Source organism: Pelophylax lessonae (genome assembly GCF_965119305.1).
Source record: "Pelophylax lessonae genome assembly, chromosome: 5".
Taxonomy (NCBI): domain Eukaryota; kingdom Metazoa; phylum Chordata; class Amphibia; order Anura; family Ranidae; genus Pelophylax; species Pelophylax lessonae.
In genome coordinates, this window is record NC_138772.1 from 476,381,810 (window position 1) to 476,408,119 (window position 26,310).

Sequence of the window (26,310 nt, forward strand, 5' to 3'; positions counted from 1 at the left end):
ATAAAGACAATAGTCCATCCAGTTCAACCTGTGTAGGTGTGTGTGGCTGTAATCATCTCACATACCCCTGAATGTTCTGATCCTTGAGATGTACGTCTAATAGTCTTTTGAAAGCCACCATACTACCCGCAGAAACCACCTCTTGTGGTAGAGAATTCCACAATCTTGTAGCCCTAACAGTAAAGAACCCCCCACGTTGCCTGAGGTTAAAACGCTTCTCCTCTAATCGCATTGTGTGCCCCCGAGTCCTCATGCAATCCTTTCGACTGAACAGCTTTTTTTCTAAGCTGAGATCCCCATTGAGATATTTAAAAATTGCTATCATGTCCCCCCTCAGGCGTCTCTTCTCCAGGGAGAATAAATCAAGCGATTGGAGACGATCTTCATAATCAAGGTCCTCCAATCCCCTAATTAGTTTAGTTGCCCTTCTCTGTACTCTCTCCAGCTCCAACACATCCCTTCTGAGGACTGGCGACCAGAACTGGACAGAATACTCCAGATGAGGTCGGACCAGAGTTTTATAAAGTGGAAGGATTATAGTCTTATCTCTGGAAAACATCCCTTTCTTTATGCATGCTAATATTCTGCTAGCCTTGGTAGCCGCCGCTTGACATTGCAAGCTGTTGCCTAGTCTATCATCAACCAAGACTCCCAGATCCTTCTCCATTTTTGATTCCCCCAAGGGTTCCCCTCCTAACGTGTATTCTGCTTTTATGTTTCTGGTCCCCAAGTGCAAAACCTTACACTTCTCCACGTTAAACCTTTCCGTTTTTTGGTCCAGGTCATTCTGTAGGATATCTGCTTCTTGCTGTGCAGTTATTGCCCTGCCTAATTTTGTGTAATCAGCAAAAACTGATATCGAACTACTGACCCCGACCTCAATGCTGTTTATGAATAAATTGAACAAGGTTGGTCCTAGGACTGAGCCTTGGGGGACCCTGCTTACTACCTCAGACCGGTCTGAGTATGCGCTGTTTATTACCACCCTTTGGATACGCCCTTTTAGCCAGTTCCGTATCCAAGAGCAAACCCTGCTGTCGATACCTGCAGACCTTATTTTATAAATTAAGCGCTTGTGGGGAACTGTATCAAACGCCTTAGCGAAATCTAGGTACACCACATCCACTGGTTTGCCCCTATCCAGCTCACAGCTCACCTCCTTGTAGAATGTTAAGAGATTGGTTTGACAAGAACGCCCATTTGTAAACCCGTGCTGGTTACTACTGATGATGCTGTTGTCCTTAGCAAACTCTACGATATAGTCCTTTATCATCCCCTCCAGAAGTTTACATACTACTGATGTCAGACTGACAGGCCTATAATTTCCCGGTATATGCCTCTGACCCTTTTTGAATATCAGAATCACGTTTGCTTTCCTCCACTCCCCTGGTACATCTCCTGTCCTAATACTGTCCGCAAAGATCAGGAACAGTGGTCTGGATATAACCTTACTGAGTTCCTTAAGTACTCTCGGATGTACGCCATCCGGGCCTGGTGATTTGTTTGTGTTAAGTTTGTCCAACCTTTCCCTGATTTCACCCTCTGTTAGCCATAGTGGCAAGTCCTTTGTATTACTACTAACCATACAGTCATGGTCAGTGTACCCCTCACGGTTGCTTTTTCAGTGTCCTCTGTAACCAACCTCCCATCATCGTTAATTATGTGTGCAATATGCTCTGCCCTAGTTTTTTTGCTGTTGATATACTTAAAGAATTTCTTTGGGTTTTTTTTACTATCCTCTGCTATTTGTCTCTCAAAGTCTATTTTAGCCATCTTGATTTCGTGTTTACACTTCTTATTTGCCGCATTGTATTGGTCGAAAGCCAATACTGTGCCTTCTGATTTTATATTTCCTGAAGGCCAATTTTTTTCCCCTAATAAGTATTTTAACGCTACGGTTTAGCCAGCCAGGTTTGGCTTTGTCTCTTCTAAATTTATTTCCCATAGGAATGCACTGCAAGATGCCTTTGCTTAATATGTTCCTAAAGCATTCCCATTTTTCCTCTGTGGTCAGGGATCCCAGGGTTTGGTCCCAGTTTACCCTTCCCATCAATGAGTACAATTTTGGAAAGTCTGCCCTTCGGAAGTTAAGGGTTCTTATGTTCCCCACTTGCCTTGCTATATTGTTATTTACGCTAAATGTGATCATCCTGTGATCGCTAGAGCCCAGGTTGTCCTGGACTCCTACCTCCGAGATTAGGTCTGGGTCATTAGTGATCAATAGATCCAGGATTGCGTTTTCTCTAGTAGGAGAATCCACCAGCTGTGACATGTAATTATCCAGTAAGGTTTCCGTGAATAGACGGCCCTTATGTGAGTGCGTAGTCCCCTCTCCCCAGTCAATGTCGGGATAATTGAAGTCCCCCAATATGATGACTGATCCTAGCTTTGCCACTTTACCCAAAAGTGCTAAAAATTCCAGCTCTACCTCCTCCCCTTGTTTAGGTGGCCTATAGCAAACCCCCACAATTACTTTTCCCTTTTCTCCTTCCCTATGGAGTTCTACCCATATGGATTCTAACTCCATACTCATCCCTTCTGTAATGTCACTCCTCTCAATCACCTTTACATTGTTCTTGACGTAGAGACATACCCCTCCCCCTCTTTTTCCTACCCTGTCCTTCCGGTACATCGAATACCCTTGGATATTGGCCAGCCAGTCAAGTGAGGAGTCGAACCAAGTCTCCGTTATTCCCACTAGGTCTATGTCCTCCTCATGTACTAACATTTCCAACTCATCCATTTTATTAGCTCTATTTACTGCAGCAGTGCGGCCTGTGCAAGCGCCTGCAGCTAGGGGGCGAGCGAGTGGCGCACTCCTGCCCCCACTCGGCCGCAGGGACTCCGATGCACGAGGCAGGCGGCTCCGATTGCCACCTGACACCCGCGATCAATCCCCGCTGAGAGAGAAGGATGATCAGCTGTTGTAAACACAGCTGACCGTTCTTCTCCGTGGAATGATCACAGAGCTCTTGTGATCCTTCTATATAGGAACACAGGTCTCTATGGTCATTCCACAAGCCACGCCCCCCCACAGTTAGAATCAATCTCCTATGCTCACATTTAACCCCTTGATCACCCACAGTGTTAACCCCTTCTCTGCCAGTGTCATTATTACAGTAACGGTGCATATTTTTAGCACTGATTACTGTAGTAATGTCACTGGTCCCCCAAAAGTGTTGAAAATGTCAGTTAGGGGTCAGATCTGTCCGCTGCAATGTCGCAGTCCCGATAAAAATTGCAGATCACCGCCATTACTAGTAAAAAAAAAAATAAAACAATAAAAATGACATAAATCTTTCAGGTAGTTAGTAGATGCGATAACTTTTGCGCAAAGCAATCAAAATACGCTTATTGCGATTTTTTTTTACCAAAAATGTGTAGCAGAAAACAAATTGGCCAAAAATGTTAAAAAATTTTGATTTTTAAATTTTTTTTTTTGAGAATGTCATATAGCAGAAAGGGAATTTTTTTTTTTTTTTTCAGAATTGTCGCTCTTTTTTTGTTTATAGCGCAAAAAACAAAAATTGCACAGGTGATCAAATACCACCAAAAGAAAGCTCTATTTGTGGGAAAAAAAAGACATTCATTTTATTTGGGTACAGCGTCGCACGACCGGGTAATTGTCCATTAAAGTAACGCAGTGCTGAATCGCAAAATATGGCCTGCTCATTAAGGGGGGAAATCTTCCCGTCCAGAAGTGGTTAAGGGGGGATATGGTCAATATGTATAAATAGATAAGGGGTCCATGTAGTGAATTTGGTGTTCAGTTATTCACCGTAAACACTTCCGGACTGCCCACTGCAATTTTACATCGGTACTTTGAAGTTAAATACCGGTGTTATGGCAGCAGATAGCTGATGGTATTCTCTTACAGGGTGGGCGGTCCCCCCTCCCAACGATTCCCGGTCGTTTCCTTGCTTACCGGAGCCATCGGTAGCAGGGAAAATGACCTGGTCCTCTCAGGTGCTGTGCAGGAAGTCGAGTGAAGGCAAGATGGCCCTCACTCGATTCTATGGCTTTGGAGGACCGGAGCAACGTCATACGTCGCTTCCTCCCAACTATCTTCAATGGAGTGCAGATGGATTATCAGGGATCAAAATTCCACCAATATCTCGGTAAAGAGAACCTGTCTTCAAAATATTATATCATATAAGGGATTTTTTTTGTCCTGTATGTGATATCAATAAAGTTTTAGTGAAAAAAGCCAAAAAATAAAGTTACACCCAAGCACATAAAACCCCCTCCAAATATAATTGTTATGGGTTTGCGGCGCTCAGATAATAGTCCTTATGAAGTGATAGGGACAGTCCAGTCTGCTTACCAGATGGAAGGATAAAATAGACCCGCCAAAAGGTAGAGTAGATGTAGAATCTCACTATTCCAGCTTGGCTCAGTCAGATCAATGCAGATGGCAGGAAATATGTAAATAAACAAGAAAAAATCTCATGGTGCAGTATATCCCAACTTATATATTAGGAGCAATAACCCGCCACCAAGAGCTAAAAAAAGCCCCTCAATCAATGATAAAAGAGGGCCGCTCACCAGAAATACATATATATAGATGATAGTTTCAACAGAAAGACCGTCACCAGAATCTCCTTAAGGTCATCAAACAATGATGGTCACACAGGCTGCTTACCAGATAATAATGAGAAAGTACGCAGTTGTGTTTTAAAGCTTCTCTCCACTTCCGATGGCAACCAAACTCCAAAGAATCAGGTCTCAACAGCTTAAAATGAACTCAGAAAATGGAGAAAAAAATATATAGTGTGGTATGTTTGAACACCAGACGAGTATCTAATGAAAGACCACCACCAAGTTCCTTGTGTATAGCAAGAAATCACCTGTAGATGTATATAAATGGGCTGATTACCAGATACTCTCTTTAAGAAGGCATCAATACAGGTTACAGGGATCCAGCAAGATTCTTTGTGGTAAAGGGGATCTCATACAGAAGATGATCCAACATTCAGATAAACAGATCCACCAGGGAGGTTTCAATACCAAAAGAGAGCAAAGAGGCTCATGGTGCAGTATTTAAAACAAACTCACATTTATTGTAGTCACTTACATGTAAAACTGGTGAAATCAGCAGGTGCACAGAGGAAAACCACGGTGTAAATTCAAAGAGCGTGTCCTGAAAACTGCAGGAAGATCACCTGATGCATTTCGGCCAATGGCACCTCAGGTGACACCACGATGACCACTTTGGAAAAAATCTAAGACTGATATAATCTTTTTAACTGAATACAAATGAATTTGTCTAAAAACTGTGATGCCACATCACAAAATAAATAATGAAAAGTAGATTCTTTATATCCCTCCAAAACTGTATAATGCATAAACTGTATCATCTTCTCTTCATCTCAAAGGAGACTCAAGTCACTCAATAGAAGAACAAGGGCACATGCTCAGGGTGCCATGGTCTGGCAACATCCCTGCATGTTGGCACTGACCCCATAACAATGTGTTTTTTGGAAAAAACATCCGGAAATAAGTATAAATTTATTAACCGATAATTCCACACAACATTAAACTGCAAGGAGGTACACCACACCACAGGAGGGAAATCGTTTCAATGATGAAGTGAAGTGATTTGAAATGATGTCAGGAATGTCAAATCCCCCCAACCTGGAAGCAATAGAGGCTCTGAAAAACTCCTTTGTGGACTTATGAACATGAATAAACATCTAGACGTGACTTTGTTCACATTCACTGACTAAGGCTTACTTTTAATTATGGCTTCAATAAGGTCCATTGCCAGGAAAATCCACCAAGTGAAATATGGAGAGGCTTTGGTGGCCACTCTGAACAGAAACTCAACCATGCTTAAGGGATTAAACAGTTCTCGAAAATGTCCCATATTAAACTCGTGCATCTGACTAATCCATGGATGGGGTCCTTCTCTGTGCTGAAAAGAAGAGCCCACTCCTAAATGAATGGGAGAGGGGAGAGGGCTCTTCGATCCTCATCACTTGGTGACTGCTCAAGCCTTATGAGATTAAACAAGATTTTCCTTGTCCGGTTGCCTTTGTTGGTCCCTTCTCTTCTAGGAGTCTCCATATGTCACTGATGCTTGAGATGCTTGAGAATCATAAACATTTAAATGAATTGAATTAAAATGTTTATTTTAATAAGAACACATACCAGAATCCCAGTGATATTGTGCAATTGTCCTTCGCCATATGCTAACCCAATCACTTTAATTTTATAGGTTTTAATATAATTTTAAAAACACTTTATATGTTATTAAATCTTCAGCTTTCTTGAAAATAATACCTGGTAATTCTGCCATGAGAGTCCTTGTTTAGGCACTTTCTGTTATGGGGTGACCGCTCCAGGGTTGTCACTTGCACCCACAAGACAGGCTACTAGCAGCTATACCAACACTAATTTCCAAGGCATAAGGGGCCCTTGTCCCCATCCAGAAGCCGTGCTAGAGCAATGATGTACAGCAAATTCTGCAGTGACTACATGTAGATAGGAAGTGACTGCAAAGAAGCAGCTGGAGATCTGCAACACTGAGATGCAACTAAAGATCTTGGGTCATTCCCCTCACAAGAGGGTGGTTGTCTCTGGCCAAAATGAAAAAAATACTTTCTCTTTGGTTCATTGGCGAACACAGCTCCTGGTATTTATAACCATTGGGTTATACTGCCCCCTACAGGAGTAGGACACTAGGCAGAAAAAGATTCTTGCTACACCCATGGGCAGTCCCAGGGGGGTATACTCACTCTCTCTGCTATAGCCACTCAGTTTTTTTTTTTGCTGCCTATTCAGGAGTAAGGACCTAGTTCCTTGCTGGGATCTTCTTTGGTCCTGGCAAAAAAAAATTTTATATAGGAAAATTTTTCCTCCCGGATTTTTCCTGTGAGATCTACAGTCAACTGCGAAGCTGGGCAACGGGCTGGATAACTAGATCCAGTGGTCACCCCAGTCTGGCCAGCGAGCACTCGCAGACCTCAGCTCCACGCTAGGTCAGCCACGACATAGCCCCACTGGACGGTGGCTGACCTACGAGTTAAACACCTCGCGAGGTCACATATGACCAGGTCTCAGCCAGAGTGGCAGCGCCCCATTTTAATGGAGAGGGGTTCTGTCTGGAGCGGTGTCCGCCTGGTTCCTGGTATGGTGATTAGCTGTCCCCCCTCTCCCCCTTGAGGGTTTTGGGGTAGACGTGGGCCCCTCCTTGGGATGACTGGACCCCCAGGATCCCCTCCTTCCTGCATGCACCCCCCCTTGCCGAGTCCCTCATCCTGCCCCCCCTTCAACATACGCTGGGTCTGTTTGGGTGGTCTGGCCACTTTCCTGGGGTGGGGGCAGGGTGCTGACTGGCAATGGGGGCCAGAGGGGTGCGCCGCCGGCGACCGGACAATCTGTGCGGGGGTGGTTGCACCTGGTGGGGGCTCCTGCCAGGGACCCCCGGTCTGTCTAGATCTGTCCTTGAGGCCTGGTCTCCCAATCCTGGGTCCCTGTAAGCCTTGTGGTGCCGCCATTTTGTTGTTTTGTGCTCACGGATCGACCTTGAAAAGGGTTGTCCGCTTCCTCTGTGAACATTTCCAGATGGATCAGACAGACAGTGGTTCAGGCCTATTCCATCAAGTGTCAGGTTCCTCCTTTCCCTGTCAAGGCACACTCTACTAGGGCCTCGCCTCCTGGGCCTTCCATCATCCGGCGTCATTGATGCAGGTTCACAATGCGGCCACCTGACTATAGGTGAGAGAGGGAGTATACCCCCTGGGACTGCCCCTGGGTGTAGCCAGAACTTTTTTCTGCCTAGTGTCCTACTCCTGTAGGGGGCAGTATAACCAAATGGTTATGAATACCAGGAGCTGTGTCCGCCAGTGAACATCAGAGAAATGTATTTTACGCTAAGTCAAAAATCCAATTTTTCAGGTGGAATGAACTTATAACATTTAATAATAATGATAATAATAAATAATCAGTAATTATTATTCCTTTAAAAGGAAGCTGTCGCAATTCACAGTTAAGTGACAGGTTCTCCTAATTACACCCCCTGCCCCATCCTCAATTTCAGTTCCCCTCCTCTCGGGATGTAACACTTGAGACCTGAACGGCCACTCTCTAAGTCCTAAAAAAGTTAAGCTTTAAGTATTTGCCTTCTTCCAGATTTTATAAATGGGCTCTGTTCATGAAGAACGTAAGTTATGGTAGATTGACCTAAATTCCAGAATGTCCTGTCAGCTCACATATGTTCATGCCATATTGGCTAGTGCTATCAAAATCATCAAATGTCTATTGTCTAGGGCAGCCATTATCCAAAAGAGTTCCTCCAGAGGTTGCTAGAGTACATTGAACTGCAGCAGATTGACCTCCTATCTGATGGCATCTGCATAGTTCCAGGACTATCACTACTTTGCAAAACCAGCAGCATGATATACACTATCTTTTAAGCTGTCTCTAAGGTGTATGTATGGTCACCACTGTAAGGATGCATTCTTCCTACTAACCACCAATGTAAGGAACATTTTCCCCGTTGACATCCATTAACTTGGTTTTAGTAGGAGTTCCCTAAGACCTGAAAATTCTTACGGGGGTCTTACTGTCTTACTGGAGAAAAAAGTTCAGAAAGACCGGTCTAGGGTATACATCCTTTACCGGCAGTTATTATAAAGTATAACTTTATATTAATATATATTTGTTGAATTCTGTTGCAATGTAATGTCAAACAGTAAGCCAAGCAAGTAGATTATCCCAAGAATGTTTCACCACAACCCTTTTCTATGTAAGTGATTGCTGCTCTAGTGAAATGTCCCGTGCAATTGCACAAGTGTTTTCTGTCTCATAGACTTAAAAGTAGACCAAAGTTCCTTCATAGATGACTGGGCACTGCTAATCCAGGCACAATAGTGATGGTCTTACTTGTGTGGTCCAGGTGAGCTCATCGTGGATACGTTGTATCCAGGAAGTGGGTTTGTGTTGGTCATTTTGTTCATCAAGCTTGATCAAAGGATCCATAAGGGGTTTTTCCAGCTAGTGGGATAAAGCATGATGTCTGGTTGCATGTTCTGCTAATTTTCTTGGTATTGTTGTAGAAATGGCAGCTCTACATGGTATTAATGGCAGCAATAGGCACACAGATGTGCCAGATGTTTAGATGTCAGTGCTGCCAATTTTGTTTTAAACATTCAGAAAAATTACTATCTAGGTCAGCAGCAAGAAAAAATAGAGGGACTTTTACTCAAGAAACTATACACATAAATTCATAAAAACAAAAGGCTGATTGGTGATATTAAAAAAAAAAATACATACATAAAGATTAAAAACAATGTGCATCAAGCATGAACATAACCCCCTATTGTAGTATAGTCCATCCACAATATATATACATATAAAAACAAATTGAGTTTCAATAGAAGGGCTACTAACACTGCCCATCAAATGTACAACTGCTTTTTAATCAGAGTATATCATCAAGTCAATTAAACTCCTGGGATATTGATCTGGTCAGTTAAGTAGCAGAGGGGGATGTTAATCAGTTTCAGGTGCTTTGGTGTTAATGAATTTAATAACAGAGGCACTAAATGGGCAACAATGATATGATCTCTAAAATAGGAATGGTTTTACAGATGGAGGCCTCTGAATTTTTTTTCCCTAATCCTCTTTTCTGACTGTTTTTCCCTAGTTTTGCATTTGGCTAGGATCAGTTCCACTACCTGGACCCTATAGAGGTTGCACAGGCATTCCAACTCCTCCAGGATGGCACATCAATGCGTGCCATTTCCAGAAGGTTCACTGTATCTCCCACCACAGTTTAAAGAGCATGGGGGAGATTCCAGGAGACAAACAGTTACTCTATGAGAGCTGGACAGGGCCAAAGAAGGTCCTTAACCTATCAGCAGGACCGCTATCTGCTCCTTTGTGCAAGGAGGAACAGGATGAGCACTGCCAGAGCCCTACAACATGATGTCCAGAAGGCCACTGGTGTGAATGTCTCTGACCAAACAATCAGAAACAGAATTTATGAGGGTGGCCTGAGGGTCCGACATTCTCCAGTGGGCCCTATGATCACTGCCTGGCACCGTGGAGCTGATTGGCATTTGCCATTGAACACCAGAATTGGCAGGTCCACCACTGGTGCCCTGTGCTTTTTGCAGATGAGAGCAGGTTCACCCGGAGCACATGGGACAGATGTAAAAGGGTCTGGAGAAGCTGTGGAGAACGTTATGCTGCCTGTAACATTGTTCAGCATCACTTGTTTGGTGGCGGGTCAGTGAGGGGCTGTGAGAATGTGGAACTCTCTTCCACAGTTGGTGGTAGCTGTGGGGAGTATGGCTACTTTTAAAAGACTCTTAGACGTGCATCTTACAAATCACAACATTCAGAGTTATGGGAAATGATCACGCCACTGACACACACACACACCTGAACAGGTTGAACTGGATGAACTGTTGTCTTTATTCAACCTCAACTACTATGTAACTATGTTACTATGGTCTGGGGAGGCATATCCATGGAGGGACGCACAGACCTCTAAACGCTAGACAATGGCACCCTGACTGCCATTAGGTATTGGGGTGAATTTTTTTTTGGACCCATTGTCAGACCCTACGTTGGTGCAGTGGGTCCTGGGTTCCTCCTGGTGCACGACAATGCCCGGCCTGCTGTGATGAGAGTATGAAGTCAGTTTCTGAAGGATAAAGGAATTGATACCATTGACTGGCCCCATGCTCGCCTGACCTAAATCCAATAGAACATCTCTGGGACATTATGTTTTGCTCCATCTGACGCCACCAGGTTGCATCTAAGTCTGTTCAGGAGCTTAGTGATGCCCTGGTCCAGATCTGGGAGTGAATACCCCAAGGCACCATCCATCGTCTCAAAAGGAGCATACCCTGACGTTGTCAGGCATGCATACAAGCACGTGGGGGCCATACAAACTACTGAGTACTATTTTGAGCTGCTGCAATGAAATTCCAGCAAAATTGACTAGCCTGCTGCATCATTTTTTCACTTTGATATTCTGGGGGGGGGGGGGGGGTTGCAATCAGCCCTCTGTAGGTTGATAATTTTCATTTCCATTAAACGATGTGGCTTACTTTTGTTCCTAACACATTACCCAGTCCATATCAGTATATATATCCAGCATGATATTTTTCCCCATTGAGATCTTTAATTTTTTTTAAACAGTGTATAACAATGAACTGAATAGGATGACACAGTGAATTTGCAGTTGTGAGTTGTAGTGGGAATCTCAACATGTTTCAGGGGTATGCTTCCTCAGGACGGTGGATTCCAGAGAAGATGCTGAAAAAAGCTTTGTTTTTTGTTTTTTTAACAAAGATGCATGCTGATGTGAATTTTAGTAAAAGGGGGGAAAGGTCTGCTTTGAAGTGGGTGATTCGATGAATGGTTTCCACCACACAAGCAAAAAAGAGCCAAGGACAAGGATGGAAAGCAGAGGCGTAACTAGAACCTTCAGGGCCCCGGTGCAAGAAACCATGAAGGGCCCCCTGGACCGCTGGCGCCCTGGGGCCCTTTACTCTGGTTGTGGGGCCCTTTATTACAGTCCCGCAGCGGGACCCTTTCACAAGTTCTGCAGTGGGCCCCCTTCCTGCCATCTTGGGGCCTCCCCACGGTGGTGGAATGCCAGGGCCCTGTCGCAAGTGTGACCTTTGCGATCCTGGAAGATCACCCACTGTGGGGAGTAGTTTTTTTTTGGTATTTTAATTGTATTATTTTTATCATTTTATTTAATTTTTTTACAATGTCACTGACTATGACTCTGTCCATTCAGAAAAGGAAGGAGCTTGTAAATTACATATTTACCGACCCCTTCCTGGTTCTCTACTGTGACACATCCCCTGCAGCAGCTGGCAGGAGAGGGAAGGGAGAATTCTGAAGGGGGGGGGCAGCACAGAAGGGGGCACACAGGGGAGCACACGGGCCCAGAGACAGCAGAACACAAGTATACTGGATAGGAGAAGTGGCGGGGGGCAGCGTACAGAGGAACCAATCTCCTCCATTTTTCTCCTGCAGCTACAGAAGGAAAAAGGAGGACAGTGATTTCTCTACATGCTGCCCCTCCTATTCAGGTGTACAGGGGAGCCACATGGGCCCCCTTGAGCACGGGGCCCGGTTGCGATTGCAACCCCTGCAACCCCTGTAGTTACGCCCCTGATGGAAAGTTTTTGGTAAATCTAATGGGAACTAGCAAATTTCTAATCATTGAATTGGCTCCTGGCCAAGACAAAAATTGTAACTAGTCTTATGCAGGGCAGCCATCAGAAATGTCGGACCCCTTACACAGCTTTAGGCCTGGGCCCCACCAGACCTGACTATGAACATTCCCCAGGACCCTCCCATTGGCTGTCTCACAGAATCCGCCCACTGGCCATATCCCATCCCATGTCCTCCTCCTTCTCCTCCAGTCCCATCTCCCCATCCCTTGCCCTCTTCCTCCTCCAGTCCCATCTCCCTCATGCCATGTCCTTTTCCTCCTCCAGTCCCATTTCCTGCATCCCATGTCCTCTTCCTCCTCCCTTCCCATCTGCTCCATCACGTGTCCTATTCCTCCTCCAGTCCCATCCCCCCATCTCCTTCATTCCGTGTCCTCCATCCCATAGGGTAGAAGAGGTGAAGCCACGTTTCTGAACATACTGTAGCTTACATGTCAAAGACACCTCTATCCTTCTTGTGTACCATGTTCTTTTTGTAGGGCATATACCATTAGCAGGAATAATGGTTAGAGATGGAAAGGAGGGCTTAGACATTTGACTTTTGACAAGAAGTGAAACTTTGCTTATCAGTGGCAGAACCATTTAATCTACTTAGGCTAAGGGAATTGAGCTTGAAACGGTTGACTATAAAGGTACAACTATGATTGCATGCTAGAAGAATGGTAAGGTTTTCTTGATCCTTAAGGCATTTTGTGGAGTTAAGCTGGTCATATACTAAAAGATTTTTTTAAGGAATGTTTTGTACAATTTTTCAGTACATTAGATGACTTAACAAATGCCAATACGAAAGTATTACAACATTTAATTTGCTTTTAACAGTTTTAGAATAATTTTAATTTCCCGAACAAAAAACACATTCACTGTTAGAAATATGTTCATTCGAGAAAATATTTCCATCATGCTCCTTCAAATTTTCCCTAAGGTCACTATGGTGGAAAAGGAAAACTAACACTGGTTTGACCTCAATAACCATTGGAAAATTGAACAAATGTTAAAATGAAACATTTCATATGAAATTCTACCTATGGCCAACGTTAGATCTTTTGCTCTTCTTGTATTTTAATCCAGTCAATAGCTATATTTCCTGAGGCTGATGGCTGAAAAGTCAAAATCAAAAGCACAACAAGCACATAATCAGATGAAAAGAGTACCCCATAGAAGAGCTGCTGCTTCTTTGAACTGAGAGCCAGCTGTGGTGGCTTGAGCCTCAAACACAGGTCCCACTGGGAACTCCCATTGGAAACAAAAGACCTGAAAAACTTTTAAGAAATAGATTTAAACATACAGCATGCCATTTATTGAAAGGTACATAAACTTGAAATGGATTCCTTGAAAAGCAGATGCAACAAGAACTAACACGCTCCCCATCAAGCAGGTTCCTGTCCCTAACCTAGGAACACACAGAATGAGCACCAACTGCAGTGAGATAGTGCTTTTTGTAAGCACTGCCCTCACTAAAGATGGCCGCAGGTGTCAACCGGGTGGCAGCGTCCAATTGGGCCCTGACATTGCGGGGGTCCAGGAGAAATGTGCATTCCTCTTTCCTCCATGCCACCTGTGCAGGGAGGTAAAACTGTACCTGCCCACACCCTGCTAAAACCAATTAATTGGGAGTCAGAGGGAAAAATGGCACTTATATTGGTGGGTAGTGGGAAGAATGTCCCAGGTACAGTGGTGAATAGAATGCCACCCTACAGACAGCGAAAAAGTCCATTGGTGTCATGCAGCTGACTATGCCAAGTGGTGTTAGCCCCCGAAATAAGCAGGCACCATCAAATTTGAGATTAAACAGCCACAGCTTAAGGAATACCTATTAACTTCTGGAGGAACCCTAGGATTCCACAGAACCCTAGTTGACCATGGCTTTTCTATGATCGTGTTCGTATCCTTTACTTTATATTCAAATTATATATGTTTATGTTATGTGTTCAGTTTTTGGTGAAAAGCCCCAAGTCTCAAAATTGCTCCAACTTAGTTATTTCTATTTTTAGTTTTAAAAGACAATCCTAGATTTAGAGATGCCATTTTTATTTTATTTTTTATTTTTAATCTCATGCTGAAAAATAGTGTTGCCTGCACCTTCCTATTCTGGCCAAAAAGTGGGAGGCCTTTCCTTGTGGTTGTGGTTGGTTTATGTTTTATTGTTAAAATTGTTCTTTCTTGCTTTGGCGGTGACAACAACCCGTAATGTCTGGTTCTTGTATTTGCAGACAGTGACTGGTACTTGTGCCACATAACCATCATTGTGCCCAGGGAGGAGAGTTTGGAGTGGACAATGTACCCCTTCCCTTACCTGGCATGTGTAGATCCTAAAGCACCAAAAGGCACTTTTGTTTACCAGCTTTTAGCCCATTACTACAATGATGAGAGCTCAGGTGGTGGGATATCATACTACCTTATGGAAGGTAAGTAATGTCTCCTTATATTATAATATATGGCATGGACTGGATTGTTCTCTAGAAGATATTAAATCATAATTCTAGACAAAACCTTTTTTTTTTTTTTTTTGTTTTTGGGATGATTAGGGAAAGACTAGAACTTTGTTTGCTGTTTGTGTAGCTAATGCGGAGATCCTCTGGCTTTCTGGCTTCACCTCTCACTTCACATGATTCCATTGAAAGTCAGAAAAAATAATTTTTTAGGTGCATGATGCTTACCTTGACAAGCTCACCTGCTGGGAAGCATTCAAGGCATATTTACATTGAAAATATATGCTTATAAAATAACAACTTCATTAAGTGAGCGCCGGGTGGACCAGCAGGTATGTCAACTTGAGAAGGCATATGTTCCTAAATCCAGAATAACAACAACAATATCCAGAAAAATGCATTTCAAAAAAGTTTTTAAATCGATTTGCATTTTAATGAGTGAAATAAGTATTTGATCCCCTATCAATCAGCAAGATTTCTGGCTCTCAGGTGTCTTCAATACTGGTATTGAACTGAGATTAGGAGCACTCTCTTAAAGGGAGTGCTCCTAATCTCAGCTTGTTACCTGTATAAAAGACAAATAAAAGACCTAATTTTGCACCAATTGTGCACCAATTCTAGCACAAGACCACTGGACTCTTTGGATCTAATTCTTTATATATTACATGAATTTGATTTATTGAAAGCACTTTATTTCTATTATAGCACCTTAATATTGCACAGTTATTTGTACTATGGCACTTTAATACTGCACAGATTTATGTATTATAGCACCTTAATATTGCATAGATATATGTTCTTTTATTTTTACATATTATCAATGAATGCACCTTATTAGCGCTGTACCGTTGTTTTGGACTATAAAAGACACCTGTCCACAGAAGCAATCAATCAATCTGATTCCAATCTCTCCACCATTTTTTTTTTTTTTTTAAAAGCCCGTAGCGTGTGAAACACACTCAAAAGACTTCACCCGGTGCATAAAAAAGTGCACACACACAAACGTGAGGAACACAAAAAGTGCACAGGGTGTGCGAACACAAATGGTCTTCCCTCCGAAGAGGTAGGACCCAAACCTCGATCCCTCGGGGCGCAAGACTCCTGACAGGGATTTAAGGTACTCATGGTCTGTCTGGCCGAAACCAGACCGACCCCGTTCTTCAGGGGGACTGCCGAAACAGCCCCCACCGAGTACTAAGTGGGGCTCCCCCAAAGGGAGACCCCATGAGAGAGGGCGAACTAAGCCAAAAGGCCATATCCACCCCCTCCCAAGACTCAAGGCAGGGCCCGAGGACCCACACCCTACAAGTCATGCAGTGAAAAAATGTGATAGAAAGTGACAAACTACAAAGAAAAAGCACACACAAACAAAAAGGTGGGGAAGGGGAAGTGGAGAAGTGAATTAGTGCCCTTGTGAAAATACAAGGACAGGCCTTCCGGCCGTAATAAAAATTCCTCTGGTCGAAGCCAAAAGGCCTTGCCCAAGAGGCAGGTGCTTAAAAAAGTGTGTAGGTGCAGTGACCATGGTGCCGAAAAACTCAAGGCGAGCTGCCCCTCACCAGTGAGGATTAAGGCACCCCTGGGCTGCCACCCCAGGGGCACATACACTACGGGCTTTTTCTACCCCGGCCCAAAGGCCAGACCCAGTGTAGCCCTTACCTACCAGGAGGTATGGAACGTGTACAGCTTAGGGAGAGCCTGCCTACAACTGGGGACAAGCCTTTTGCAAGAAGGCCAGATTCAACCCAGGAGGAAAGGCCCACCCATCGCCATCCACATTCCTCACCAATTACATCCAGGAGCAATACTAACCGTCTTTCCCCAGCTTTCTTGCTCCCTTCAAACTGGTAGGGGCGGACCCATTCAAATCAGAAGGCAATGGACCCATCCGGCTTTCTCTGATGTGGCTTACTTCCCAGTCCCCCGGTAGTTCCGGAGCGCCCTGGTTCATTTCGGCCCCCACCGATACTAACCATCAGGTTCCATACCAACTGATAAGAACAGATAGTACACTTGATCTTAGCCAAAAGGCAGAGAAGCCCAATCTCTCCACCATGACCAAGACCAAAGAGCTGTCCAAGGATGTCAGGGACAAGCTTGTAGACCTACACAAGGCTGGAATGGGCTACAAGATCATTGCCAAGCAGCTTGGTGAGAGGGTGTCAACAGTTGGTGCGATAATTCGCAAATGGAAGAAACACAAAACAACTGTCAATCTCCCTCAGTCTGGGGCTCCATACAAGATCTCACGTTGTGGAGTTTCAATGATCATGAGAACGGTGAGGAATCAGCACAGAACTAAACGGGATAATCTTGTCAATGATCTCAAGGCAGCTGGGACCATAGTCACCAAGAAAACAATTAGTAACACACTACGCAGTGAATGACTGAAATCCTGCAGTGCCCGCTAGGTCCTCCTGCTCAAGAAAGCACATGTACAGACCCATCTTAAGTTTGCTAATGAACATCTAAATGATTCAGAGGAGAGCTGGGTGAAAGTGTTGTGGTCAGATGAGACCAAAATCGAGCTCTTCGTCATCAACTCAGCTCGCTGTGTTTGGAGAAGGAGGAATGACCCCAAGAACACCATCCCCGTCCTCAAACATGGAGGTGGAAACATTATGCTTTGGGGTGTTTTTCTGCTAAGGGGACAGGACAACTTCACTGCATCAAAGGGACGATGGACAGGGCCATGTACCGTAAAATGTTGGGTGAGAACCTCCTTCCCTCAGCCAGGGCATTCAAATGGGTCATTGATAGGTATTCCAGCATGACAATGACCCAAAACACACGGCCAAGGCAACAAAGGAGTGGCTCAAGAAGAAGCACATTAAGGTCCTAGAATGGCCTAGCCAGTCTCCAGACCTAAATCCCATAGAAAATATGTGGAGGAAGCTGAAGGTTTGAGTTACCTGACATCAGCCTCGAAACCCTAATGGCTTGGAGAGGATTTGCAAAGAGGAGTGGGACAAAATCCCTCCAGAGATATGTGCAAACCTGGTGGCCAACTATAAGAAATGTCTTACCTCTGTGATTGCCAACAGGGATATTGCCACCAAGTATTAAGTCATGTTTTGCAAAGGGGTCAAATACTTATTTTACTCAATTTATACTTTTTTTAAAATGCGTTTCTCTGGATTTTTTTGTTGCTATTCTGTCTCTCACTGTTAAAGTAAATCTACCATTACAATTATAGACTGATCATTTCTTTGTCAGTAGGCAAACATACAAAATCAGCAGGGGATCAAATACTTTTTTCCATCACTGTACTGTCTGGCTGCTTTCAGGGGACTCCGTATAATACGAATAATCCCCAAAAGCAGAGAGACACATTAACAATGAGGGACCACGAAAGGGCAAACACTTTAAGGGCCCTTTCACGCGGGCGTTCCGCATGTCCGTATATCATCCTTTTTTTTTGCGGATGATATACGGACATAATGTAAGTCAATGGCATTGTGGATGTCAGCGGATGACTATCCGCTGACATCCGATTTTCGTCCTTTCAGTTCTGTTCTGTTTTTTGGAACGGAACAGAACCCTATTTTTGTTCCGTTTAAAAAATGGATTGGATGCAAAATCGGATGTCAGCGGTGTCATCCGCTGACATCCGCAATGCCCATAGACATACATTATGTCCGTATATCATCCGCAAACGGATAGGATGATATGCGGACATACGGAGCGGATGACACTCCATGAAAAAAAAAAAAAAAAAAGTGCCGGAGCGGATCGCAATGCGGTCCGCTCCGTGTGAAAGAGAATCCTAACGGATTTTTCATCAACTTTACGTAAGTTGGGCCTTATGGGTCCAGGCAGGAGGAGGGCAGAGGAATGACCCTTTCTTATGTCAGACCTCTCCCTATTGTCCCCTGACACCACAGGCCCAAAGAACTGCAAACACTGTATCTAGTGCAGTGTTCAATAGTGTAACTCCCAAGTTCAGATTACCCTTCTTATATACTACATATACTGAGCCCTGGGTATGTGCGTGTGTGCCCCTATGGCACCAGAAACCTCAGTTCCTTTGGAAGAAGAAGGCCTTAAATCTTCAGCTAGCCACTTTAGTTGGTGCACTTAAATGTTCTGTTTAGTAGGAGTGATGCAAAGTGTACTGTGTAATTTCTGGAGCAGAAAGAACACTGCCTGGCAAAGGGTGATTGCAGCACAGTGTTCTACTAGCGTATGCATAATAAGTAACGTCTGCATGCAGTGTGTCTATCTCTGAAAAATGGGCAAGTGCTTGCTCACCAATCCTGCAATCAAGACCCAAGCGAAGTGTCCTGGAATAGGCAGGCTCTTTGGGTTGCCCGACTGGCTACATCACAATCGGAACGTTTCACGCCGTCTGTACATTTCCCCCCTTGAGAATGCACCTGGGATCCCACTCTCCGGCAGGATGCCCCCATCTGGCCATGGATTTGTGGGAGAAATGGCACACCAACTAAGGAAGGCAGCACCCCTCCACTGGGTCTGCTCTTCTCCCTTGCCTCATGGTGTGTCTACCCAGCTCTCAGGCAGCCTCTTGGTGTCATTCTGCCACTCCCCTCAGGGCAGGCTGGGCTGTGTAGTTTTTCCCTCATAGGATTACAATGAGGGCGCTTGTGCTTAGGACTACATGTCCCACAGTTCTTTGCTGCTCCTGCAGCTCTGTGGCTCTCACTGGTGATTGGCTCTCCCTCCCCCTGCCAATGGGAAAACAGGGGAGGGAGCAAGGTGGGCGGCTGTTTGTGTGAGCAGAAATGTTTAGTGAGGAGAGGAAAGGGGGAATACCCTCGCAGCTGCTGACAGGCTCCTGTGTCCCTGTGAGCCGAGCAGCCGGCAGGATGTGAAGGGCCGTTTGCGGCTGAACGGCACTCACTACACGCAGAGAACAAGCGTTTCTTTATTAAACTGGCTTACTATGAGGAGGTGAAGAAAGCTCAACTGCTAGCTAAAACCGCTCAATCCCAACAATCTTCAAATACCATTGGAGCATTCATTAACTCTGAGAGACGAATAGTCAATTCACCTTCCTGATACTGCGGGAACTGGTCCGTTTTTACTCAGAACTATATACAGTGCCTTTGCGAAAGTATTCGGCCCCCTTGAACTTTGCGACCTTTTGCCACATTTCAGGCTTCAAACATAAAGATATAAAACTGTAATTTTTTTGTGAAGAATCAACAAGTGGGACACAATCATGAAGTGGAACGAAATGTATTGGATATTTCAAACTTTAACAAATAAACTGAAAAATTGTGCAAAATTATTCAGCCCCCTTAAGTTAATACTTTGTAGCGCCACCTTTTGCTGCGATTACAGCTGTAAGTCGCTTGGGGTATGTCTCTATCAGTTTTGCACATCGAGAGACTGACATTTTTCCCCATTCCTCCTTGCAAAACAGCTCGAGCTCAGTGAGGTTGGATGGAGAGCGTTTGTGAACAGCAGTTTTCAGTTCTTTCCATAGATTCTCGATTGGATTCAGGTCTGGACTTTGACTTGGCCATTCTAACACCTGTATATGTTTATTTGTGAACCATTCCATTGTAGATTTTGCTTTATGTTTTGGATCATTGTCTTGTTGGAAGACAAATCTCCGTCCCAGTCTCAGGTCTTTTGCAGACTCCATCAGGTTTTCTTCCAGAATGGTCCTGTATTTGGCTCCATCCATCTTCCCATCAATTTTAACCATCTTCCCTGTCCCTGCTGAAGAAAAGAAGGCCCAAACCATGATGCTGCCACCACCATGTTTGACAGTGGGGATGGTGCAAATGTGGGGGCGCCAGACCAATTTGCCTCCTAGGCCCTGCCACCCGGCCTAGTCCAGGCCAAAAAAACTGGCGCTACAGTAACAGTGTAGCACAAGTGGTGGGGACTCTTTTCGTGCAGGAGACAGGGAGGAGCTGTTTTTTTTTTCATGTGGGGGTAGCTTGTTTTCCCCCCCATGGTGCTGCTCTATGCCTGGGCCTTGTTGGCCTAGGTCAAGATAGAGCGTTGGCAGGGGCACCAGACAACTCCCTACTCTTGTTTGCTCTGGCTATTGAGCCATTGGTGGCTCTGATTAGAACCAATAAAAAAAAAAACTGGACTGACAATCAACAGGCCTAAATCAGCATTAAAGCTTTTAAATAGTGACTCCTTGCAGCCTATTTCAACATCCAGCCCCATACTAATTACAGATTCCTTTAACTTCCTTGGTTATACTGTATTTTTCCTCTGATTTCATGGACTTTATATAACATCTTTACTTACATACTTTAGAGATAAAGAAGGGGTATGGAATAAACTCTGGTTATCGCTGATAGGGAAAACCAACCGTAGAAAAATTATTCTTTTGCCCCAACTGCCTCCTACAAAATACCCCAATTAAAATTCTGTTTAAGGTTTTTTTTGCTTTATAAATACTGTTTAGGGAATTACTATGAAATCCTAAACTCCCAAGGGTAAATTAGAACAGTTGCAATGCTTAAGGCTCCATGCACACTGGCTTAAAAATGGCTGCTACTGTAAGAGTTTTGAGTTTTGCCTGTAGAAGCAGCTCAGTGTTCACCTATGTGTCCATGCACATTAGGACGATTACAGACATATTTTAAGCTCAACGTTTAGAGAGAGAAAAAAAAAACCTTTCAGGTTTGCATTTCTGATTGGAGCTTTCTGGCAGAAATATGCAAAACTCTCCTAGACTTGCCTAAGATACAGTATGTACAAAAAACGCTCTATATGAACATTTTTTTTCTGCCACTGGCATTTTTTTAAGACCAGTGTGAATAGGGCCTAAAAGAGAGTGGAGTCACCCTACCAAACCCTTGGTTATACTGTCTTGCAACACAGTTACAACATCTTGTGGGAAGCCTGGATATGTCAGACCGGGGGGGGGGGGGGGGTGGTACAGGCAGATTCTACAATCTCTACTATGTTTAATTTCACAAAATCATAAAACTTTCCCTGTGGGTTGAAGTTATTGGACTTTCACATGTCTAACAGGGTATTCCCTCATAAATGCTTAGACTCACAAATTAGGAACAAATGCAACAAGTCACCTGGTCCACACGCTATACCCTGTCAGCAAATTACTAAACCCATAATGAATGGCTAAAACATATGAATACAATTCGGAGGCTTGAACAACTCATTTTTTGGCACAGGGGATGCACCACACATTTTGAAAATAATTGGGGTAGTTGACTAGACACTCCAGGCTTGTGTTCCCTAGATCTAGTAGAAAATATACACCTATAAGAATGGCATTAGTATCCTTTAAATGGAAAGCGGACTGGGATATGGAGTATTGGTTTTGCACTTTACATTTATGCCTCTGCTGTCTTGTATTTAGTATGTGAGTATTTTGTCAAGCCATGATGTAAAGATAAATGGTGGAAACTGTATATCAGAGGCATTTTATTGATGTAATGGTAAACTGGGAATTTTCAATAAAGTATTTTTCTGTAAAAAAGTTTATAACCTAGTTTCCACTCCAAAGCTGAAAACTATGTTTTGCCAGATATTAGGCTTTCTGATCATAAATTTGGTTAAGGATAAGTACATACAAAACTCATATTTTTGCTTTTTTAATTTTTTTGTAATGTTTACTTATGACATTCAACTCTGTGTTATGTTTTCGAGGGTTTATTGGTTCATGATACACAGCGTTATCATATCAAGGCTTCTTTACACATTTTTAGGCATTTGGGCATTCTGTTTTTTTTACTGATCTACAGTACACACAGCCTATTGTTTTTAATGGGCCTGGGCCCACAAATGCTGAAATTGCGATGTGCAAAAAAATCAGTAAATACATCATGCTAATCTCTTTTAGGGCTAGGTTCACATTTGTGCGGGTGGTTGCCGCTGCGGGACCACACCTGTTACCACACCTCCATCCACCCGCAGGCAAAAACACGCTATAGTTTAGGAGATGCGGGGGGGGGATGTCATTAATCCCAATGGCACCCCCAGGCACTGAAAACTGCATTGGAATTTCCCCCGCGCTGGTTACCGCACTGCACCTGTGGTTACCGTGGGGCCGCGTTTAAAAGAAAAAAGTGCAGGGACCTTTTCCTGCATTTTCAGAAGGCATAACAGCTCATTCAAATGAATAGGCTGCCATGCCCATGCAAAATGCGTCTCGCAGAGCCACACAAGTGTGAACCTAGCCTACATGTTTATCTAAATGAAAACTGAAATACTATATATTATTCAGTTTAAACCATTGTATTATTGGTCAAGCCCCCATAGCAGCTACCTCAATTGTCATTTAATTTCAGCTTCCAGTACAGTATACTGTATGTAGCATGCTTTCAGTGTACTACACTTTGGAATCTACCAAAGCTTAAAGAGGAAATGAACCCTTTTTAAAAAAAGAAACAGTCAACAGCTACAAATACTGTAGCTGCTGACTTTTAAAAATCTGGTACTTACCAGTCCTTGGAGTCCAGCGCTGTCATCCTGCAGCAGGTTATTCTCACTGATATGGGTCGCCATCTTAGATTTGAGAGCTGACTGTGACTTCCGCACCCCCCGATGGCTGTACCAATACACACACAGGCAGGCTCTGAAGGAGACACAGAGTCTGTCACAGCTGCAGGGGGGTTCCCCCACTCTTCTTCAAACACATGGAGCAGCTTGCCCTGCTTCCTCATTTGGCAGGAGGAGAGGAACCAATGATTGAACAGCATGACTGCATCAGGAACTCTGGGACATGTAGTCCCCAGCACAGACGGCCCCACTGTAATCTCAAGGGAAAAACCTACACACCCCAGCAGCCCACAGAGACAAGAAGAGGAATCTTAAACCTAGAGGCTCCCTGGGCAGGGGACAAGACCAGACCCAGGGGATAGGTGCTGCCTTCCTGTGTCGGTGTGTCATTCCTCACACAGATCCATGGCCGGTCAGGGACACCCTGCCTGAGAGGGGGATCCCAGGTGCCTTCTCCAGGCGCACCTGTACAGACGGCATGAAGCGTTCCGGTTGTAAGGTAGCCAGTCCGGCTACCTGAAGAGCCTGCCTGCCAGGACTTTTCCTTTGGGCCTTGTTTGTGGAATTGGTGAGTGGGCACCTACCAATCCTACAGAGACACTGCATGCATACAATGTTGCCTATTTTTGCCAACACTAGTAGAACACTGTGCTGCACTCATCCTTTGCCAGGCAGTAAAAGAGTTCTTTCTGCTTCAGGAGTTCCACAGTACACTTTGCATCACTCCTGCCAAACAGGACACCTAAGTGCACCAACTAAAGTAGCTAGCTGAAGATTCAAGGCCTTCTTCCTAGGGACTACAACACATTTCCCCTCAGGGGATTGAAGTCACCGGTGCCATACGGGCACACACATATACACCCAGGGCTCATGATATAAAGTGAATGAGCGGGGTGATCTGACTTGCAGTTATACTGCTAGTGATAGTTCCATTCCTAAGAAATTTCACAGTAAAGGTAATCATTTTGTGTCCTTTTACTGTGGTGTTTGCATTAACATTATTGCCAGGTGTGCCAGAGGGGTTCAGACTGTTCCTGGGGTTGAGAGGCAGAGTACAGAACCAAATATAATCAAACAGATCTTACAGGGGTCGCGCATCACACACCTCTGGTGAGCATTTAATCATTTTCACCTAGCTCACAAAGATCACGCGGTGGAACACCTGGATATTATATTCATTTTGAAAAAGCACTATATGGACTGATTTGTTACTTGAGAAACACCTTGCACTTGAGCATTACACTAATCCACCTTGGAATGTATTCACAGCATACAGTATGTCACATATATGCATAGAATATCACTAAGTTTATCACCAGCGTATATTAGTTTACTTGTATTGGAATTCAGTCCATCACTTTAGCACTTTAAGTATAGAGACCAGGCACTTTTTACCTGGCACTTCACATATATCATTTCTTTTTTGGATATTTATAATTTATATATTTATTTTCACACTGTACTGTATTGATTCACCCACTTTCACTCCAGCACCTATATTATAGCAATCAGGCTACTCATTGGTACATGTTATACCTACGCCTGGTTTTAGCACTGCACACCAATATTATTTTCTTTGAGCACTGTATACAGATTTATATTGTGTTTACCCTATATGTTTTAAGCATTGGTTTATACACTGTTGGAATATTTATGACATTAATTTCAGACACTGTATGCATCAGCGCCTCTTCATCCTTTTATTTTCAATAAAAAATTACCTGATTAAAAAAAAAAAACTTCAAACGTGGAGGTGAGAAGTAGGATAAGTGGCAGTGAAGCTCCCCTTTAAAAATACACATTTATATTTCTTGTTATGCCCCATACACACGTGCAGATTATCTGCAGACTTTTGTCTGCAGACTTACCAAAACCATATAATAGGAGGTCAAACCTAAACACTTTCAATTTGTATGCAATCCGGCAGGCCCTTGCACTACATAGAAAAGGTAAGTCAGCAGACAAAAGTCTGCAGATAATCTGCACGTGTGTACGGGGCATTATAGTTTACATTTCTGTCTAGCTATGGAGGGGTGTATTTTAGGTGTTATGTGATTTAAAAAATGTATAAAGCAAAAAAATCATAACAGGAACGGTCGTATATAGTAAAACAGTTAAAGATCAACTAGTGAAAAAGTGAAAAAATCCTTTAACAAATCTGGCTAAAATCAATTTAAATTTGATTGGTGGCTATTGGGTTTTCACAGTTAGCACCCAATCATTGCCCTTATCAGTACCTTACATACGAGTCTGAAATTGTACATGGATATTAGGATGATGATTCCAATTCCTTACTTTCTTTTTAGGATCTGACCAGAAATTTGAGGTTGATAAGGAGACTGGTGTCATCAGTACGACCGGTTTACCACTGATTTGGGATAAAGAATATGCTCTCACAGTGCAAGCAATTGACAGACATGGGAAAAAAAGTCCGTATGCCTCTGTCTCCATTCTGGTTGGCTTGCGTCCTCCGCAGTTCACCAATATGACGTACAGTCTGTTTGTACCAGAAAGCACTGCTGCTGGGGAGAAGTGAGTATGTAGATGGACATTTAACAATACATACACGTGTACATACATAAATATAAATCAACAAAGTCGCGCTACATATAAATTATTTAAAAAATGCGATATAATGAATAGAGTTCAAATAAAATGGTGAAAAAATATTAAAGTATTCTTCTTTAAAAGTTCATGCAGAGCTCCAGCACCTCAAGTGAAAAAGACCCCTTGTGTGAATACCACCATCTCTGATAATAAGTGCGCTTACCAGATCTTATTGACCTTTTATCTCTAGAAAGGTCAAGCGAGCAATAATCACAACCATCGGTGAGATGTTGTATGCCCCTCTATGGACCTTGGACTGTCTCTCCTCAACTCCAGACCAGCCATGTCTGGGGACTGAGGCAAGAAAGAAGTCATCTATGACGAAACATGTAGGGTGGTGCTGCATGCTGATGTCATTGCGTTTACACTGATCCCGGAAGCACGGGTGTATTGTTTTGCCCAGCAAGTAAGACTGTACTGTTGGCGTATATATCTCTTATTGGAAGAAAGTGCAACTTTTAATTGTTTTAATAAACTAGTAAACGATTTTACACTATTGGAACATCTCTTTTTCTTTATACATTCATCCATGTGAACTGACGTGGCTGGTCTGGAGTTGGGGAGAGACAGTCCAAGGTCCATAGATGGGCACACAACATTTCACTGATGGTTGT

General features: G+C 43.6%; 1 protein-coding gene across 1 annotated transcript in view; it reads left to right on the forward strand.

Moving 5' to 3' along the window:
* The window catches only part of LOC309556827 (neural-cadherin-like), a 128,280-nt gene that overhangs the window by 17,526 nt on the left and 84,444 nt on the right, over nucleotides 1–26,310 (forward strand). Inside the window, exons 2-3 of the mRNA XM_082259348.1 lie at nucleotides 14,414–14,608; nucleotides 25,396–25,621. Coding sequence (XP_082115474.1) covers nucleotides 14,414–14,608; nucleotides 25,396–25,621 — 421 coding nt within the window. The remainder of the gene's footprint in view (nucleotides 1–14,413; nucleotides 14,609–25,395; nucleotides 25,622–26,310) is intronic.